Genomic DNA, 20942 nt, shown 5'->3' on the forward strand with positions numbered 1-20942 from the left:
GGACACTACCCCGCTCCACTCCATTCCCTCCCTTCTAAAGGACTTTCACCTCAAATCACTTTCCAAAATGCTCTGGGGAGGCTGGACATGGTGGCTCGCACCTTAATCCCAGCACTTTGGGAGACCCAGGCTGGTGGATCACTTGAGGTCAGGAGTTCAAGACCAGCCTGGCTAACATATTGAAACCCCATCTCTACCAAAAACAAAACAAAACAAAACGAAAACACACACACACACACACACACACACACACACACACACACACAAAGTAGCTGGGTGTGGTGGTGCATGCCTGTAATCCCAGCTACTTGAGTGGCTGAGGCAGGAGAATCGCTGCCCTCCCACCTGGGCCACATAGGGAGACTCTGTCTTAAAAATATAGGTCAGGAGTTCAAGACCAGCCTAGCCAACATGGTGAAACTCTATCTCGACTAAAAATACAAAAAAATTAGCCAGGCATGGTGGCAGGCCCATGTAATCCCAGCTACTTGAGAGGCTGAGGCAGGAGAATCACTTGAACCTGGGAGGTGGAGCTTGCAGTGAGCTTCCAGGTTGCACTCCAACCTGGGCAATGAGAACAAAACTCCGTCTAAAAAAATACATATATATGAATAAATAAAACAAAATGCTCTGGGAAGCTAGAGCTAAGACAGGAGGAATTACTGCCACAGGAAGAATGTCTCACGTGCCCACAGTGGCCCCTGTGATCTCAGGGTCCAGGAAGAGCCGGTGACATTGGCCTGCAGCTGGCAGCCTCCCATATGTCAGCAGAAGCAGGAGGCATCTGCAGGGTGGATCTGGCGGTTCCTGGGAGAGCGAGCCCTGGACAAGCATCACCTGGGCCTGCCCGCCCTCCTCCTGTCTGGGGAGGAGAGGGGAGCCTGAAGCCAGGCACCCCTTATCCCCAGCTAAGCTCCGGGATTGCGAGATAGCTTAAGGGCGTTCACTCATGAGGGCACCTACTTAACCAAGATCCTCCGCAATCGGGCTGCTCACCAGCAAGGATTGAGGATGCCAGGCCGAGCCACAGGGAGCAGAGTGAGACCAGGCGGGGCCCCTTCCTCGCCTGCTGACTTTCCGCCTTGCTATCAGCACCACCGCCAGGGGGCGTGCCTGGACCGCCAGGCTCCCAGCCGACCTAGGAGCACCTGCGCTTTGTGTGTTAGATTAACATCTGTTGCTCACTTACTATTCGCTTACTACGCGCAAGTCGGGGGCTTCTTGCACTTCCAGGACTCCGCCTCTATGCCAGCAAACAGCTGGGCGGTGAAAAGGAATCTGATTTACTCCTGCGCCCACCACCCACGCTAGGGCCTTCCTGCTTCCAGGCTCTGCTGTCCAGCCTTCCAGTGGCCTCTGGGGAGCTCCCCTAAAACCGCTCTGTGGTTCCTACAGCTCCTAGGAGAAAGTTAAACGCCCTTCTCTCGCAGTGGCCCTGGAGCTCCCTACGCCCCTTCGAGCCGTTCCTCCCCAGACCTGTGGTGTTAGGCCTTCGGCCCTTCGCCCTTCCCCGCCCGCAGCGGCTTTGCCTTTCTCTTCATCCACGAAGGTTGGTCTGGCTCCCAACTCCCGCCTGGCAGTCTCAAGACGTGTTTCAAGCAAAAATGCATCGCACAGTGCCCGGATCGGAGATTTCCTCCCTCCTCCGGCGACAGACGGGTAGCCCCATGAGGGCGGGTGTGGGCCTGGCCGGGATTCTTTGTTTACCCGCTGCCTCCGCAGGGGGTCCAGTGGAGCTCCCCCTCCCCCTCCCACACACCGAATACACAGAGGCTGACTCTGAGCCCCGGGGAGTGCACATCAAAAGGAACCTCCGGGCCAGCTAGGGAAAGGGGTTGGGCTGGGGCTGGGGTTCCCTTCCCAGGTCGAAGGTCCCAGACATTCACACACAACAAAAGTGCTTTCCACGTGCCACCCCGTGTCCCCAGTTCCCTGGCTCTTGCTGCCTCTTCTGTCCTCTTCCAAGAGACCACCCTCCCGTTCAGAGCGGTGGCCTCCCAGTCCACAGGCCTCCCAGTCCATGAGGCTCATGATGCCTCATTCCGCCCACCCTTCCAGGTCTTGTAGTTAATTTAACCCTTTCTCCACCAAGTGAAACCACCCTGGGGCTTGGGGTGCCTGTTGGAGAAGGATGTTTCTGTGACCTGTGATTGGGGTGCCTGCCCTCCCCTGACAGAAACCATTCTTAGGTCTCACTAGTGGCAGCTCAAGCCTCGCAGGAGGACGGAAATTAAATCTGTGTTGAAGGAAAGACACCTGGCGGAAGGGAAGGGGCTCAGGCTCCCCTCCTCTGAGGAGCTTTCAAGTGGGGGAAATCCCCACACACGCCTCCACTCTCTAGGGCGCCCCACAGGGTCGGTGGTAGGTTCCAGTCCTCTCCTCTGTCACTTCCCAGGTGCACATTGCCAGCAGCTCCTGGACTCCGCCCTCCCACCCACTTGTTTCCCACCTGATGCACATGAGCTGGGCCTCCAAGTGCTCCAGGCTCCCTGGAGGAGGCATTCAGGTACACACGGCCCTTCAGGGAATGACCGGTCTTGCCCACAGCACCCAGGATGCTGGCTGGACATATCAGCCAACACACCCTCCCACCGGCAGCCCCAGATCTTTTGCCCCCACCTCACAGGGCTGGCCCCTGTGGAATCTTGAGGCCCAGCAACGACTCCAAGAGGTCATCAAGTCCAGGCCCTGTTGCCCATCACACTGCATCCACAGTGGCGTCTGAGTGGCCAGGGAAGGTAGCCCTCCTCAGCTCTCAGCATGACTTGTCATGGGGCTCTAGAACTCCTGAGCCCTTGGGCAGGACTCTAGCAGGCAGCGCTGAGTAGAAGCTACCTGGGAGCTCCATGAGCAGGACAGGACCCCAGGTAGGACCCAGCAGGCCTCCAGACAAGAAGGCTGTATGTGGAAGGCTCTCCACTCCCAGAGTCTTGGTCCTGAGGCTCTGCATTCATGCCAAGGGCAACCCCCTTTCCAGGTGAATCAGAAGCAAGGCACCCCAGAATCAGCCCAGCCATGGGGAGCATCTCTAGGGATCCCCATCTCTGCAGCCCCCCACCAGCTCCACCGCTCCTCGGCAGGTTCACGATTTTTCTCTGCCTTACGGCTCCTTGGTCCTCTCCCCTCACCCCTGTCCCTTTCTTCCTCACGCCGGTGGCTCAGCCTCCTCCCCTTTTCTTGGTTTCTGTCAGCTTCTCTCTCATCTCTGAGCCCCTCTCTCTCTCCTCCTCTCCGTCTCTCCTTTTCCTCCCCTTCCCTCCTCTCTTTCAACCCCCGCCTCCAACCCCCTCCACTCCAGCACCGGGCTAGGAACGCAGCAGGAGCCGTGACAAGCCCAGGCGGCTCTCCCGACCCTTGGTGCCCCCAGGGCCATTTCCCCGCGCTCCCAGTGCCGGCAGCAGCCGCGTGTGGAGCGGGCTTGCAGACCAGAAGGGGCCGCAGGTTCGAGCTGTGGGTACGGGGGCTCAGATCAAAGGCCAGGAATGTCTGGCTCCTGGCGTGAGACTTCCTCCAGCCGTGGCCCCCACCTCAAGGAACGCCCGCCGTTCCAGGCCTCTGCAGGACTCGGGTCGGCTCATTCTCTGCCCCTTCTGCCACAGTTCCCTACACCGCGGTCCACGGCTCCCCACCGGCGGGGCTTCCCTCACCCAGACCGGGGCTGCGCAGAGCCCTGGTGCCTCAGGTGGCCGGGGAGGGCGCCTAGGGGAAGGCACCCAGGTGGCCGGGCGTGAGTCCCCAAAGCCTGACCACAATGTCGATAGTTCCCAGGGCTGAGACCTGATTCCTCGCTCTGGAGAGGGAGAGGAGAGGAAGCAAGCCCCGAGGGGGCCTGGAAGGACTCCTTTCCTGTGGGGAGGACTGGAGATCGGGAGTCATTTGGTGTCCACACAGGGCAAAGGTCTTCACCGCAAAACCCCAGGCTGGAGCTCCCTAGCAGTAGAAGAACCAGGGCCTCAGGCGGGAGGGTCGGGCGCTGAGGGACGCTCCGGAGGGCAGCAGGGTCCTCCGAGGACCGGGGCCGCCCTTGGCCAGAGCTGCGCGTTACACCGATCCCTGATGGTCCCACCGATAATCCCAATGAGGCTGTGGGTCAAGCTTCCGACCTGGGCCCGAGGTCGGGCCTAAACCCCTCAAGGAGGAGAAAGTGACCCGACTCCGTGAGCAGGAAATGCGACTGGCCGCTGGTGTCAGTTGCAGGAAATGCAAAGGCAGCAGGAGGTCCCGATACCGATCTGATCCCTGACAAAAGACTCAAATGACACTCGGCTCGGTCCCCCGGCGCCGCCCGCAGCCAGACCTTCGAGCCTCCGCGGACTCTTCCGCACGCCCCTCGGACGCCCGGAAAGCGACCTCCCGCGGCCGGGACTAGGGCCCGGAGGGCGGGCGGGCTCGGGAGGCTGGAAGCTGGGTGGGGGTGCGTTCCACCAGCCCCCAATCCTGACCCACCCGAGTGGGGCTTCTGGAAACATCCCTGTGTTTTCCACCCTCGATTCCTCACAGGCCCACGTCCCAACGGGTCACGGTCCTCGCCAGCGGAGGAGCCACCCGTTCATGCCCATGCCAAGCCCTCGCCGTGTGAACGCCCGGGTCAAAGCCCCCGCGCCCTAACCCTGGCCGGCTGGGGGCCGCGGCGGTAGCAGGGGGTCCGGTCCCCCGCGCCCCCGCGAAGCCTTGCGGCATCCAGGGCGCGGGCTTTGCCCAAGTTTGCTGGGCGATGCCCTTCCCGGAGCCCGAGTTGTGGGCCGGGCGGGAGGGGTGTGTGATTGACAGGCTGAACTACAGACTCATCTCTTACCTTAGGCCGCGGGCGCTGATTGGCTGCTCGCTGACATCCTCAAACCCGGCTGCTCCGCGCTGGGCTCGGGAGGGGGGCGGCTGCGGGTGGAGGTGCGCTTCTGACAAGCCCGAAAGTCATTTCCAATCTCAAGTGGACTTTGTTCCAACTATTGGGGGCGTCGCTCCCCCTCTTCATGGTCGCGGGCAAACTTCCTCCTCCGAGCCGCTTCTAATGGAGCCCCACCTGCTCGGGCTGCTCCTCGGCCTCCTGCTCGGTGGCACCAGGGTCCTCGCCGGCTACCCAATTTGGTGGTAAGACTCGCCTCTTGTCTGCCCGCGGCCCGGTTTCCCCGCCGCGTCCGGGGAAGGTGGGGGCGCCGGCTGGGGGTGGGCTGCGGCAGGGCTGGGGCTCCTCTCCTCGCCTCCCTCCAGCCCCCCACCCGCCCACCCCTCCTGGATTTTCTGCTGGTGTCGCCTTCGGAATCCAACTCCTGGCTCCCTCACCATTTTCCCTGCTCCCGGCTGCAGAGGCTGGAGGACTTTCCCCGTCTCAGGAGGTTTCTTATTCTTAGATCCTAACCCTCTGCCCGTCCCAATCTGGAGGCCCCCCCGAAGACCCCTCATTTGCTTGCAGCTGGGTTTCTGGAAATCCAGCACTGTCCCTGGGGCCCAGCCACTCCTCTTCTCCATTTTGGGGTCTTCATGGGCAAAACCATCCTGTTCCTTCACTGCCACCCCACCTCTGCCGGCGCCTCCATCAAGAGATTCCCCACAATAACCCCCCTTGCCTTCGTATTTCAGACCCCAAAGGCGTCAGGGCTCCTCCCGGGGCAAGGGAGTGGGGGGATTTCATCAGATTCTCCCCACTGCTCTAGATTCATCTTGAGCCTCTGGAGTGAATATGGTATTTGCTGATCCGGGATGCCATTGAATTCGGGTTTTATTCATTTCCTGCTTGTCCACCCTGGCAAAAAGGGGGTTCCTTGAAAATGTAGTTGTCTTGGAGGGGTAGGCTTGTTGTTCTTTGACCAAAAACCCAATTCTCCATGTCACATTTGTTCCTTTTGGAAAACCGAGGACTGAGGAGAAAGGGAGAGGGAAAGGAGAATTCGGTCCCCGAGAAATGCGGATACAAAAGACATTTTAGTAAATAAGGCTGGGAAGCCGGGTGCAGTGCTTGGGGGGCTGTGCTTGTCTGGGGGGCCTGTGTGAGGAATAAACATCCCTTTGGGAGCCTCAGCTCCAGGAGTCCCCTTGTTTTCCAATCGGCCCCATCGCCGCTCCCCCACCCTCTGCAGGTCCCAGGGGCCAGAGGAGAAGACACTGAAACCAGTTCTCTAAATTACACCCCGCCTCTCCCCAGTCTCCAGCCCCCTGCATTCCGGAAAACTTTAATTAAAGAATCTTCCCCTCCTGGACGTAGGAGAGCCTTGGCCTGGGGGTGGGAGGTGAGGAGGAAGAATTGGGGATTTGTGAGTGAGAAGTGGGCTCTGGCCCCCAGGGTGAAAGTCAGAGAGAAGTGCCACCATGCTGCGGTACTGCCTGCAGGCCCCCAGTCTCCCTGCCTCGCCACCCCAGAGCCTTGGGTAGGAGGAGCAGAGATGGCGGGATTTGGGGGCCACACCCCAAGTCTTCTAGTTGTTTGTGGGTGGCAGCATTTGTGTCTGCGTGTTTGGGGGCCCCTGGGAGAGAGGGTAGGGGCATGGCCAAGGGTCTCCATTTAGAGGGTGCTAAGAGTTGCTCCCAGGACAGCCAGCCAAGGGGAAGTCTTTCTTCTGCCCAACCCATACTTTTCCGTGGGGCTGGGCTAACCTGAGGCTTCCAGCACATAAAGAAGTCCATGGGGTGGCCGGGACAGCGAGGGACTCCAGGATAGGGGGCTCCACGGGTCTGGGAAAAGGCTGCTGCCCACACCCGTCCAGCCTTACCCAGCCATTCCTGACCCTCTTCTCATTCCCGGGCCAAGGCCATGCTGTTCTTTGCCTTGTCTTCACAGGGACTCTGGTGGGTGGGGGAGGGTAGTAAGGAAAGGCTTGGTGGCCCATAGGTGGCAGGGACTGGGGAAGAGAGACCAGGCTCTCCAGCCCTATGGATTGGAAGAGGACACTCTTCCAGTTGGTGGAGATTCTGGTGTGAAATGGTGTCTTGGGGACCACCTAGATAGGAATTACCCAATCAGAGGAAATGCTGGGGAAAGCTGGAAGGTCAAGACGCTGGCCCTCACATCAGGCTAGACACATGGCTTTTTTGGGAATTTGGTGGGGGACAGGGATGCTGCTTTGTCTAAGCCAAGGAGAGGGGGGTGTGTGTGTGTATGTGTGTGTGTGTGTGTGCGTGTGTGTGCGTGTGCGTGTGTGTGTGTGTGTTTCTGGGTCTATGATCCTAAGAGGTGTTGTCTATACACTAATGTGTCTCTATGTGCAAAAGTGTTTGTGCCTGCAACTGGGCAACTGTGGATGTGAAATCGTGTGGGTGTGTTGGGGAATCCTTGGCCCATGGTAGGGTATGCTGTGTCTCTGCACACAAGTGTTAGCAAGTGGCTGATGCTGTGATGTGTGTATGTACCTGTGTGAGAGACTGAGAGAAGTCTAGAAGTATCTTTGCCCATGTAAAGGTCAGTGCCTATGTCTGCTTGTGATGCTGGGTTTGACTGTGTTCATGACTGGGCATGTGAGTGTGTGTATGTGTGTGTGTGTGTGTGTGTGTGTGTGCTGCGCGCATGCCTTCATGACAGTGTGGGGAAAGCCCCACAGATGTCTTTGTGAGTGAATATCAGTGCTCATGGCCATGACCTGATTGTGCTTGTAAGAAGGAGAGTGAGCCTCAAGTCCATACTGTGTGAGGGCTGTGTCTGAGTCTGCCTGTGATCCTGTCCCCAGGTGCTGGGCCTGGGGCTGTGTGGCTGTGAATATGTTTACAGACAGCTACCTGTGGGTATGAATGACACTTGAGCTTGGGTGTTTGGTGGGCAGCCATGGGCCTGGAGGGGAGGTCCAACAGGAAGCAAAAGTCTCACAAGGTGGCTGCAGGGGGCTCAGCTGGCCAGGGATGGCATGCTGGAGAGGCAGGGGCAGGGGCTTCCTTGGCACCAGCTTGTCCTGTCTGTCCAGGCACTAGAGTCACTAGAGTCACTCTCTGAGATTGTTTTCTTTGGTCTTGGAGCTGGGGTGGAGGGTGAGTCACCTTCTCAGGGCTGGCGCTGGGGCTGTAGGGTGGATGGGCCTCTGATTCCTGATCCCATTTCGGCCCCACTTCCCCCTCCCAGCCACCCGCCACCCCGCCGGGCAATCAGATTCCAATACTTTGAGCATCTAAGCCCATCTTGCGTTGCCCTCTTTGCCCCACCCGCTCACTCATTCCCCAGGAAGCATTGACAGGGGAAGTCTTGTACCTGGGATTTCTGTCCGTGCCACCCCTCAAGGACGACACCTGCAGCCCACACGGCTTGACCCTGGTCCTGAGTGAAGGATGACCAGAAGAGACCAGTCTGAGGCCCCTGGAAAGGAGAGATGTGCTCCAGGTAGTGACAGAGCCGGGACAGAAGCAGCAGCACTGATTTCTCGAATTCCCCTTGTCAGTCCCAGTCAGCTGCTGGTGGAGAAACTTGTCTTTCTTCTCCTTCTTGGGGGCTTGGGATGGGGGGGAGATAAACCTATGTTATTAGGGCCTAGCCCAGCACCTGCTACATTCCAGTGATGGAGGGGGCCTGCTGGGGGTCAGGAGCTCACTCTGCTGCTGTGTGACTGAAGACCAGTGGTCACCTATCTGGGTCTGCTTCCTTATCCTTCACCCAGGGGTCCCCAGCCGTCCCTGCCTCACAGCTTGGGTGAAAGTGTTTTGCAGAGGACAAGGGCAGGGAGCTGGGAAATAGGACACCTGAGTTCTTGTTCCGTCGTCCCAGGACAATCCTCCCACTTGAGTGCCTGCCTAAGCCCTACCTCAGTTTCCCTGTCTGTCAGATGTCCTGTTGCCTCCCCTACCCACTCCCACCTCCACCCGCCTTTCAGAGGCTTGTGAACATGTTCAGTCAAACCCCGTGGGGGTCAGTGGGCTGGGCCCAGGGAGGCACCTGGAGACTGCGGGGGAGGAAGGCCCCAGGCCAGGTGTTAACACTTGTAGCAGGCAGGAATTACAGCTCGCTGGGGCTGGGCTGGCTGGGGCTGGCGAGAAGCTGAGCTGGCTGGAGGCTGTTGATCCCACAGACAGACAGACAGACAGATGGGCAGATACCAAATTGGATGGCCAGGCTTTAACCGGGTGGTCTTCCTTCCAGGGCAGACCTTTCCCTGGGGGGAAGTGGCGGGGAAATTAGTCCAGGTCTCTTGGAAGTGAGTTAACAGCCCTCCTGCTCACCCCGCCCCCATCATGGGCGGGGCTTCGGAGTCCAGAGGGAGCAAAAGTCGTGGCTGATCGGTTGGTATTCTTCTGAAGGGATCACATTTTGCTTAAAAAGAAGAAAACAGGTCAAATGTCATAATAATATCAGGAGCCTGAGCTATGTTCTTAGAAGAACCTGCTTTAATATGTGGGGGGGATGGCGTGGGGGAAGGGGCAGCTCTCAGGGAAAGTTCGAGACTCTCAGAGCGTGTTATCAACAGCTCTGGGGCCAAGAGGTGAGAGATGGGTGGAGTCTGAGTATCTCCCCCATCTCCACCCCAGGGATCCCGAGGGCTTGGGTCTGAGATGTCTGCCCTGCAATGAATTCTGGCCTGGTAGGAAGCCCTTTGGCGAGGAGGTGAAAGAGGAAGGAGCTGGACTCCGGCGCCAAGTCCTTTAGGGGGTACTTGCTGCAGCTTCACCAGTGGCGAACCCAGCCAGGCACTACCAGGGCCCACAGTCTGGCCTCTGGCTGCATGCTCAGTCACTGACAAAGGTGGAGAAACTGAGGCAGAGAGGGCTCTGGGTGGAAATCGCCAAAGAATGAACTCAGCCCAGCAAGCATCCCCCATCCTCCTCACTACAGAACTTAATGCTAATCAACATGAATGGTACTTGGGCTGATGTAGAATTGGAAGAAGTCTCTCCTTGGTCTGGGCGGGAGACAAGGAACCGGGGGATGGCACAGGAAAGGTGACTTATTTCAGAGGAGGATGCAGCTAACAGACCCTTCCAGGGAAAAAGAAGTGGGGAAAGGGAAGATATTTCTGGTCTCAGAATGTGATGAGCCGGGAGTTGAGCAGAACCTTTCCCACCTACCCTGATGCGAGCCACAGAAACTTTCTCCAGCTGCCAAGGAGGACAAAATGTCTTCCACCCCTCATTCCTAACTCAGGGAGGAGGTATGCCTAGCCCCACCCCCACCCCCCAAAGGTTAGGGCCATCCTGATGTTACATTTGTATACCCGCGTTACCTTGTATGCTCGAAAATGATTAGAACGGGGAGTTGGAGAGACCGTGCCTGAATTCCAAGTGTAATACCCACAGACCCTGTCATCTGGAATAAGTCACTTCCCTTCTCTGGGCTTCATTCAGGTCCCTGCCTCCGTCTGGGCTTCATTTTCCTTAAGCACATGGAGGGATCCCTTCTCCCTCTGAGTCACAGGGCTAGGACAGGTTCTGGGCCCATTGCTGTGAAGCGCGACACTCCACCGCACACATTCTGGCTTGTATTAAGACAGTCCGCCCCTTTCTTTCTGTGGCTCCATCTGACCTAAATCCCAAAGAACTGGCTGCCCCACTCGCCCAAGCCAGCCCGCTTGCCCTTCCAAACCTCGCCCCAAACACTCCCACTCTTCTGCAGCCAGGCCGTCTGCATTCACATCTGGCTTTTTCATGTACTGCCTGGGTAACCTAGGGCAAGTTAACCTCCACAAGCCTCAGTTCCTCATCTGTAAAATGAATGTAATGATTGCCTCTCTACTTCATAGGGTTTCAGAAATGACTGAGTGAATACTTCTTAAAACGATACCTTTCGTACAGGAAGTATATCGATGTTAGCCATTTTCACCCCCTATCTGAAGTCCTGGAGCCAAACTTGCCTCTTCCAAGAAGCCCTCCCAGATTTGCCCCACCTGGCTCTGTTTTCTCCTTTTCTTCTTTTTGCCTGTTTTGCCCCATAGTGCTGTAGTTTTATTCTCAAGTTGAGGACGCTGGGCCAGGCTAACCTCACTTCAGCTCTGCCTGATCGGGCAGGGAGGGCAGGGTAGAGAAGGTTACTGGAGTCTCCCCTAATCCTCCTCCGACCCCCAGAGTCTGCCAGACTGTTGTTGGGACCTAGAGCCAGGGGGCTGGGCACAGGAGGGGTGGGGGAAGCAGGCTTCCCGGGGGAGTGGCACCAGGGCCGCCTGGAGCAGCCTGAGCAGAAGCTGCTTCTCTAGGAGCTGAGATGATTCAGAAGGTGATTTATAGTCGGAAGGCAGAAAGCTTGGCTCCTGGCAGAAGCTGCTGCTTAATTACATTCTTGGGGCGGGGGTGGGGGGTGGAGGTATGTGTGGGGAGGCGGCAGGGGCTAGACTTCTACCTCCTCCCCGTCCAGGCCCTGTCCCTTTGGCTGTCCCGGCTCCAAGCAGGGTCCTTCTTTATCCTTCTGCCAGAGAGGGAATCCCTGCTCTCAGTGAGAGGCTAGGCCAAGACAGCAGGAATAGCCTCTGGGAGTAGAGAAGGTGGCAAAAGAGGGAGGAGGACGGATCCTATCTCCCGGGACTTCTCCGAGGGAGGGTGGATGGCGATGCGCTGGAAAACAGGCTGCTGGAGGGAGCCCTGGGTCTCCTCACTGCTTCTGGACAGGTGGCTAAGCCACCTGAGCAGAGTTTCTGTTTCTTTTTTCTTTCTTTCTTTCTTTTTTTTTTTTTTTGTGACAGAGTCTTGCTCTGTTGCCCAGGCTGGAGTGCAGTGGCATAATCACAGCTCACTGCAACTTTTGCCTCCTGAGTTCAAGTGATTCTCCTGCCTCAGCCTCCCAAGTAGCTGGGACTACAGGCACGTGCCACCACGCCTGGCTAATTTTTGTATTTTAAGTAGAGATGGGGGTTTCACCATGTTGGCCAGGCTGGTCTCGAACTCCTGACCTCAGGTGATCCACGGGCCTCAGCCTCCCAGTGCTGGGATTACAGGTGTGAGCCACCGCACCCGGGCCAGAGTTTCTAGAATCTTCGGAGTGGCAACTCCACACTCTCCTTCTGGTGCCCTGTCCTGCTGCTGCCTCAGAGGGCCTGCCTGCGGGTCTGCTCCTTTTCTGTCACTTGGGTCTCAGTAGGCCATGGGGGCTGGAGAGAAGGCCCTGCACTCAGAGGCTGGAACCTGGTTCTTCAGTGTTAGGCCGCCGGTCTCACCCCAGGTGCACATCGGTTCTGCCAGCAGGTGCGGCCCCACATCCTCAAGATAAATTAGTTTCTCAGAGAGTCACCCCAATGCCACTGGCTGCAGCTGTGATCAATCACTCTGCGCTGTTGACTGGAGCCCCCATTCTGTTTCGATTCTTGCCGAGGTGACATCGGCATTTCCCATGCGAACACTGACCCATGCGGCAAGCCACCTGATGATACCTCTCTAAGGCCGCTTAGTTCCCGGGCAGCCTGCGCAGCTGTGAATCCCAAATCCCTCACCGCTAGTTCTTCAGGCTGGAAAGGTGTGGGGCAGGCAAGGGCAGGGTGGCTGAGGCCAGCAGTGTCAATTTATCTGCTGCAGCCTGGCTTGTACAGCCGGGAGGAGTTAGCAGGGGTCAGGGTGGGGACACTAGACAGCTCTCTGGTTCCCCCTGAGGCGGGCCTTCTCAAAATGGCCTCATTATATGGTGTGGAGTGAATTCCAGAAATGTCAGGCACACCCATACATCTAGGGAAGGAAGGAGACACCGGAGCGGGCTCTGGGGCGAGAGGGGTCAGTGTGAGGAGGTGGGAGGCTTCCGGGCAGGGAGTTAGGGCACCTGAGACCTGACTCTGCCATCATCTTGATATTAGGCACCACCCTTAACTGTTCTGAGGCTCAGTAAATAGGAGAGTTGGATAGACTGCTGGCCAAGGACTTCCACCTCCGAGATTGCTATCCTGGAGGCTGTGTCCTGCGTTCAGATTGCCCAGCTGTTTGGACCATCTGTGCCTGGTGGAGGGGGTGGTCATTGAAAGCTGGTTTCGAGGAAGGGTGGAGGCGGGGGGGACGCAGAGCCCTAAACTCTACACACACACAGCTGTGAGACAGGGGATGCGTCTCCTCCCTCCCTCAATTTTCTCATCTGCAGATTGGGTGACGATAATAACCACTTGCCCTGCCTGTTTGCAGGGCCATGAAGAGCTTCAGGTGGAATAATCTTTGTGAAAGCACTTTCCAGAGAAGTTAACTATCATTGTGAGTCATAGAAAAAAGAAATAAGAAGGCCAGGCATGGTGGCTCATGCCTGTGATCCCAGCACTTTGGGAGGCCGAGGCAGGTGGATCACCTGAGGTCAGGAGTTTGAGACCAGCCTGGCCAACATGGTGAAACCCCATCTCTTTTTGTATTTTTGTAAAAATACAAAAAATTATCTGGGTGTGGTGGTGCACGCCTGTAATCCCAGCTACTCGGGAGGCTGAGGCAGGAGAATCGCTTGAACCCCAGAGACAGAGGTTGCAGTGAGCTGAGATCACACCACTGCACCCAGCCTGGGCAACAGGACCGAGACTCGTATCTTAAAAAAGAAAAAAAAAAAAAAAAAAAAAAAGAAAAGAGGTGGTGGCGCATGCCTATAATCCCAGCTACTCGGAAGGGAGGCAGGAGAATTGCTTGAACCTGAAAGGTGGAGGTTGCAGTGAGCCGAGGTTGTGCCACTGCACTCTAGCCTGGGCTACAGAGCGAGACTCCGTCTCAAAAAAAAAGAAAAAAAAAGGAACAAGAGCTAGCCCCTTCTCAGCCAGTGCTAAGAATGGACGCAGGAGCCCCCTTGAGCCTCTGAGCTTGAGGAGTTGATATTTCCAGCAGAGGAAGAAGTGGGGCTGGACAGGGAGGTTCTCAGCTCCTTCCTGTAGGGGTCCTTATGCTCAATGGAGAGCCCCTGGAAGAGGGCGCAGAGGCCTCAGGTCTGAGGCCAACTGGCCACGGGGCGTGCCCAGGTTCACAGCTCAGGGCAAGAGGCTTGGTCTTCCTCCCTGCCTAATGCTAAAACCACTGGCTGGACCCAGAGGAGATTTCCAACCACGGACACATGGGAAGAGGTAGGTGGCGATGAGGAGGGTGAGGGCAAAGGGCTGGCAGCTGGAAGGGGCCCTGCTGACGCCTGTGGTCATCAGGGAACCCTCATGGCCTGTGTAAGGCCTAGCAAACTAGGAGACGGGCACAACCCATTCCCCCAGCTTGACTGGGAAAACTCACTCGGTGGACTGACTGTGTGTGCGCATGTGTTGGGGAGGGGGATGGGAGCAACAGGACCAAGTGCCCAGGTCTGTTGGGAAGACCTTTCTGCAAAACCTGCCCCTGGGCAGAGTCCCACTTATCTGCCAGAGCCAGCTGGGCCAGCAAGGAAAACCAATCTCGCAGGGCCCATTAGGAATGCAAATAGCGGCTTGTGTTGTGAGTGAGCAGGCGGCCCGCCTCCTCTCCAGCTCCCACCACTCATCGTCACAACATGGATTGCTGAGGGTGCCACTTCCCTGCTCTAAAACCTCCCGTGACTCCCCTCTTCCTGTCTGGAGCTCGCTATGATCTCGCCTCTGTCCACCTGTGCAGCTTTCACAAACCCCCTGGATCCCCGCAACATCCCACTTCAACTGGAATACTCGCCTCTGTGCTTGTTCATTGAAATACTTCCACCTCCTCTCTCTGACTTTAAAAGGCAGCCCGGCCGGGCGCGGTGGCTCAAGCCTGTAATCCCAGCACTTTGGGAGGCCAAGGCGGGTGGATCACGAGGTCAAGAGATCGAGACCATCCTGGTCAACATGGTGAAACCCCGTCTTTACTAAAAATACAAAACATTAGCTGGGCATGGTGGCGCGTGCCTGTAATCCCAGCTACTCAGGAGGCTGAGGCAGAAGAATTGCCTGAACCCAGGAGGATGTTGCGGTGAGCCGAGATCGCGCCATTGCACTCAAGCCTGGGTAACAAGAGCGAAACTCGGTCTCAAAAAAAAAAAAAAAAAAAAAAGGCAGCCCAACCTGGTGCCTGTTGACCAGGGCTCAGCCTGCTCTGCGCTGCTCAGCTGGGACCCCACTTGGTTCAGGTCACATAGCTAACAGCCCTGACTGTGGAGGGTCCTTGGAGGGTCTCCCAAGGTGGATGGGCCACTCGACCTGAGCAGGCTGCTGTCCCAGAAGCTGACATGAGCCTTTTCTCCACAGTGTCAATTCCCCTGGGTTTCTTTTTTTTCATCCCAGCTCCATTTGCAAACATTTATTTGTGTACTATTTTCCCCTCCACGCTCACCAGCTCACATGATACTACGCTAAGTCATTAATTTTAAGATTTTGCAATTAGCGGAAGTTGATTCTCCACCCAGGAACACGTTAATATGTTTGTTGACAATGTGCTATGTGCTTGTACCCATACAGACATCAGGATCTGAATCGTATCCTTGCCAGTTTATAGACGGGGAGTCCTGTAGTGCAGCCTGGGCATGGCATGGGAAGCTCTGAGCCCACACCCTGTTGGACCTAAATCCTTTTTCTTTCTACCACTGTTAGGGCTCAGTTGTGGACTTGTTATTGGGGTAAAGTTTTGCTTGTTCATATTCTACTTTTGGTTTTGAGGCAAGTTTACCTTTGACCTTCAACTTGAAGGCTGATGCTTTGGGCTTATAGACACTACTTGTGAGTGTCTGGGAGGTCTCTTACCTGGGGATGTGCCCTCCTCACTGGCCACCTTTCCTCAAGTCATGAGGCTGTCCTCCAGCTGGGGCTGCACAGTTGCTGACAGCAGTGGCCATGTGAGCATTTCATTGCCTCTGAGATGAGTAAGGGACGAGCTTGATCAAATCACTGCCTCCCAAGCCTCAGTTTCCTCATCTGTGAAACAGAAAGGAGAGAGTAAGTGACCTCTCAGATTCCTTCCAGCACTAAGCTGTTTCCTCCTACTTAGTCCTTTCCAGGGCTTTGCATCTGGTCTCCACCAGACACATGCCGGAAAGCAGCTGGGCAGAATCTTCTTTCTTGCCCTAGTCCAGTTCTTGTGCTGGTGTCTCTGAAACAGCCGATTTTTCATCCCACTTTCTCAGTTCGACGTTCGGCTGTATTTCTGGCTGAAGAGCCAGTGCGCTTTCTGCTTTCTGATCAAGCATGTTTCCCTTTATGCACTGGCTGTGAGGAAACTCAGAGGTATACCTGAAGCCCCATCCTTGCGCCCGTGTGGGCCTGTGCCTAATCCTGCTCTTTTCGTTTTTATTTTGTTATTTAATCTGCTGTGTTTTCCATCATCAGCCTCTTGAGGGCAGGCATGTTGGAGTCTTCATACCTGGCCTGCAGAGTGGAAGCTCAATAAAGACTTGTCTTTGGGATACACATTTGCTGTCAACCTTTTCAAATCCATTCTGGAGAGAAGCAGAGCAACATGAATTAAAAAGCAAAATAAACATTGCTCTGGTAGGGAGTTGGTCCTCACGGGATAGTTTTGAGTTGGGAGATTTCCAGTCCATTTCTTTCTGTTTCTTCTTCTTTTTTTTTTTTTTCTATTCATGTATTTATTTATTTATTTATTTATTTATTTATTTATTTTGAGACAGAGTTTTGCTCTTGTTGCCCAGGCTGGAGTGCAGTAGTGTGATCTCGGCTCACTGCAACCTCTGCCTCCCAGGTTCAAGAGATTCTCCTGCCTTAGCCTCCCGAGTAGCTGGGAATACAGGTGTTCACCACCACACCCAGCTAATTTTGTATCACCATGTTGGTCAGGCTGGTCTCAAACTCCTGACATCAAGCGATCCACCTGCCTTGGCCTCCCAGAATGCTAGGACGACAGGCATGAGCCCCCACACTCAGGCTTCTTTCCGTTTTACTGTCAACTTTTCCCCAAGTCTCCAAAGGTCTTGTCTTCAGAGAAGTCGCCTCTTTTCTTTCCCTCTTCTGATCTCTCACTGGCTTTTCTACAACTTCCTGCAAGTCCTGTAGTTACAGAATTGCCTTTAAATCAGACAAAGAGGAGGCCTGCTCCTGACTCTCTGACTTGGAAGCTTCCCTCTGGTGTCTCATGGCGTTTCCCTTCCCCACGGGGCAGGGAGTCTGGAATCCAGCATGCCTGCCCTCAAGAGGCTTATAACAAAAATCAGATTAAATAACAAAATAAAAACAGGCTGGTTGCGGTGGCTTGTGCTGTAATCCCAGCACTTTAGGAGGCCAAGGCAGGCGGATCACTTGAGGTCAGGAGTTTGAGACCAGCCTGGCCAATGTGGTGGAACCCCATCTCTACTAAAATTATAAAAATTAGCTAGGCATAGTGGTACATGCCTGTAATCCCAGCTACTCCAGAGGCTGAGGCAGGAGAATTGCTTGAACCTGTGAGGAGGAGGTTGTAGTGAGCTGAGATCCCACCACTATACTCCAGCCTGGGCAACAGAGTGAGACTCCGTCTCAAAAAATAAAAGTAAATAACAAAATAAAAACAGAAGAGCAAGATCAGGGTCAAGGAGAAGACAAATACGCAAGTCAAGGTCAATGCAGTTACAAGAATGCAGCTTCAGGTTTGCTCCTGAGTTCCCTCACAGCCGGGACATAAAGGAAAACACACTTTACCTGAAAGGAGAAGGCATGCTGGGTGCTCAGGGAGAAATCCCACCTACAGCCCACGCCCACCCTCCTCAGCCTCGCTCTGAGAATCCAGGCTTCTGGAGTTTCTGGCCCAGACAGCCATGAGCCTGCTTCCGGGTCTTGCAGGCCTCTGCGTGGGGCTCATCCCACCAGGGCAGGCCACACTGCTGGCTGTGAAGAGCTGGTCAAAGGGAATTCATTTGCAGGGGCTGTAGCTGGAGCTTGGGGGTGTGTCCTCCTGACTGACCTGCTGTAAACCAGGGTTCCCATGACTCCCTCCTTGGGTTCCATTAATTTGCTAGAGTGGCTCGCAGAACACAGGAACACACGTTTACTGGTTTATTATAAAGGATATTACAAAGGATACAGATGAGGAAGTGCCTAGGGTGAGGTATGGGGGAAGCTGCACTGAGCATCCGTGCCCTCCCTGGCATGCCACCCTCCAGGAACCTCCATGTGCTCGGCTATCCATCAGCATTTGAACCCTGTCCTTTTGGGTCTGTGTGGGGGCTTCGTTCCATAGGCATTGTTGATTACACCACTGGCCATTAGTGATCAACTTAACCTTCAGCCCCCTCCCCACTTCCCAAAGGTTGGAGTTGGGGTTAAAAGTCCAACCCTCTAATTGTGGCTGGGATTACTCATACCTGTAATCCCAGCACTTTGGGAGGCCAAGGTGAGTGGATCACCTGAGGTTAGGAGTTCGAGACCAGCCTGACCAACATGGTGAAACCCTAAAACACAAAAAATTAGCCAAGCATGGTGGCGTGCACCTGTAATCCCAGCTACTCGAGAGGCTGAGGCAGGAGAATCTCTTGAACCTGTGAGGCGGAGGTTGCAGTGAGCTGAGATCGCAACACTGTCCTCCACCCAAGGCAACAGAGTGAAATTTCATTAAAAAAAAAAAGTCCATCCAACCCTCTAATCCTGCCTGGGTCTTTGGGGGTAACCAGCCCCCATTCTGAATCTCCCTAGGAGCTGCCAGCCCTCTGCCAGCTCATTAGCATACAAAAAGACATCACTTTGGAGATTCTAAGGATTTTAGGAGTTGTAGGCTGGGAAACTGGGTTGAAGAGCAAATACATATTTTACAATATCACAAACATGCATATAGGCAAGCACACAACTTGTCAGTGTACAGCTTAATGAGGTAGAAAGAATATCTTCTGTTTAACAGTCTGTGAACCTGGCATGAAACTTTTCAATACTGGGCACATGGTGGATGAGGCTTCATTGAATGGTGTCACTTCAGGTGGGATAAATGCCGCAGCCAGGCCTTGGGGATTGGTGGGGAAATGGTTCCACCAGGGTGGAACTGCCACAGGATCGAGAAGGGGGCTTGGCTCCATCCCACCCTTAGCGGCTTCACAGCAGGACTGCCCCCTCGCAGCTCATGGTCACTCGCCTCCAGGTCCCTGTTTGTTCAACTTGGACCATGTTTTAGCCTTTCTGAGCCCCAAAGGATCTTCTTTTCTGATTAGTTTGGTCAGTCTTAATTTAATTTGTTTTCTGAGATGGAGTCTCTCTCTGTTGCCCAGGCTGGAGTGCAATGGCGCAATCATGGCTCCCTTCAACCTCTGCCTCCTGGTTTCAGGCGATTCTCCTGCCTCAGCCTCCCAATTAGCTGCGGTTACAGGCACCCACCACCACATCTGGCTAATTTTTGTATTTTTAGTGGAGATGAGGGTTCACCATGTTGGCCAGGCTGGCCTCAAACTCCTGACCTCAGGTGATCCACTCGCCTCGGTCTCCCAAAGTGCTGGGATTACAGGCATGAGCCACCATGCCCGGCTAGTTCTGCCTTTTTATCTGAGTGGCCTTAACCTCTCCAAGCCTCAGTTTTCTCTCTGTAAAAATGGGGATCATGAGGACTGCTGTGAGGATGAAAGGATATACCACATGTGAGACTAGCACAGGGTCAGGTGGTGTCTACACAGTGAGTAACCCACACCTTTTGCTGACATTAGCTTTGTGTTACGGGCTGCATCCTTCTCGTGTGCACCTCACCTCTCCGTGCCTCTGTGCCGGCCCCTGCCTTCCCTTGGAATGACTGCAAAGTCCTGTTCAGTCTTCAAATCATAGTTTAGGCATCACTCCCTCTGTGCAGCCTTCCCTCAGTGCCGTGGCCCCAGCAAAGCCCTTTCTGAACACATTTATTTCGTGGACTAGACTGTAACTCACCTGTGGGCAGGACCAGGTCTCCATCATCTTTCAACCCACACCACCAAACATAGTGCAGGGCATAAAGTGGGTCTTCAAAGACAGGTTATGGGATGAAAGGACACCTTTGAGAGTCACCTGCTGGTCCTAGACTTAGTCTCTCTGCCCCAGATGGGTTCTCATTGCCTCTGTGATCCTGCCAGGAAGCCAGCTGGCACTTGTGTGTTTTTCTGTATTCTCAGATAACTCTTCATGTGCATCTGTCTTGTCTTCCCAATGCAGGGGTCAGCCCCTGAGGGCAGGGATTCTGCTACAGCACTAGCAAGCCTCACACATGTCCTGAGGGCTGCAGAAGCATGGTTAGGAATTCTGTTATCGGGCCAGGCGTGGTGGTGGCTCATGCCTGTAATCCCAACACTTTGGAAGGCTGAAGCAGGTGGATCACCTGGTCAGGGCTTCGAGACCAGCCCGGCCAACACGGTGAACCCTGTTCTCTACTAAACATACAAAAATTAGCCAGGCATAGTGGCGTGTGCTTGTAATCCCAGCTACTCAGTAGGTTGAGTCAGGAGAATCACTTGAACCTGGGAGGCAGAGGCTGCAGTGAACCAAGGTCATGCCATTGCACTCCAGTGTGGGCGACAGAGTGAGACTCCATCTCCAATAAATAAATAAATAAATAAATAAATAAATAAATAGGAATTCTGTTGTCAGTTGGCCCAGGAATCAGGCTCCTTCCCAAGCAGGCTGCAGTGCAGGCTCAGGCGGTCCCCACTCTCTGGGACAGCACTCCCCTCGCTCTGTGATCTCCCAGGAAGTCCAGTTCCAGGCATCTAACCTCTGAGTGGGGGAGGGAACATAGCACTCCAGAAAGAGAGTAGCTTCTGTGACAGAATCAGCTGTGGCGCAAACCCCAGATGTCCACTGCATAGCTCTAGAACTTTGCTTTGAGTGGTTGCTTAAAAATCGCTGAGTCTCAGTCTCTTCCTTGGCATAAAGGGGGTAAAAAATGTGATCTCAGGGTAGTTGTAAGATTGAAATGAAATAATAGACAAACTGGACAGGCAAATGGCTCATGCCTGTAATGCTAACACTTTGGGAGGCCAAGGCGGACAGATCATTTAAAGTCAGGAGTTCGAGACCAGCCTGGCCAACATGGTGAAGTGCCGTCTCTACTAAAAAAAACAAAAATTAGCCAGATGTGGTGGTGAGCAGCTGTAATCCCAGCTACTCAGGAGGCTGAGGTGGGAGAATCGCTTGAACCTGGAAGACAGAGGTTGCAGTGAGCCAAGATCACACCACTGCACTCCAGCCTGGGCAACAGACTGAGACTCCATCTCAAAAAAAAAAAAAAAAAAAAGAAGAAGA

The 20942-nt window shown here is 54.9% G+C and overlaps 1 protein-coding gene across 1 annotated transcript in view; it reads left to right on the top strand.

Moving 5' to 3' along the window:
* Positions 1–4839: 4839 nt before the first annotated feature.
* Positions 4840–20942, top strand: part of WNT3 (Wnt family member 3) — a 54032-nt gene continuing 37929 nt past the window's right edge. Inside the window, exon 1 of the mRNA XM_003943595.4 lies at positions 4840–5088. Within this exon, the coding sequence (XP_003943644.1) occupies positions 5009–5088 (80 nt within the window). The 5' untranslated portion in view covers positions 4840–5008. The remainder of the gene's footprint in view (positions 5089–20942) is intronic.

Source organism: Saimiri boliviensis, chromosome 17, assembly GCF_048565385.1.
Source record: "Saimiri boliviensis isolate mSaiBol1 chromosome 17, mSaiBol1.pri, whole genome shotgun sequence".
In the NCBI taxonomy this organism is placed as follows: Eukaryota; Metazoa; Chordata; class Mammalia; order Primates; family Cebidae; genus Saimiri; species Saimiri boliviensis.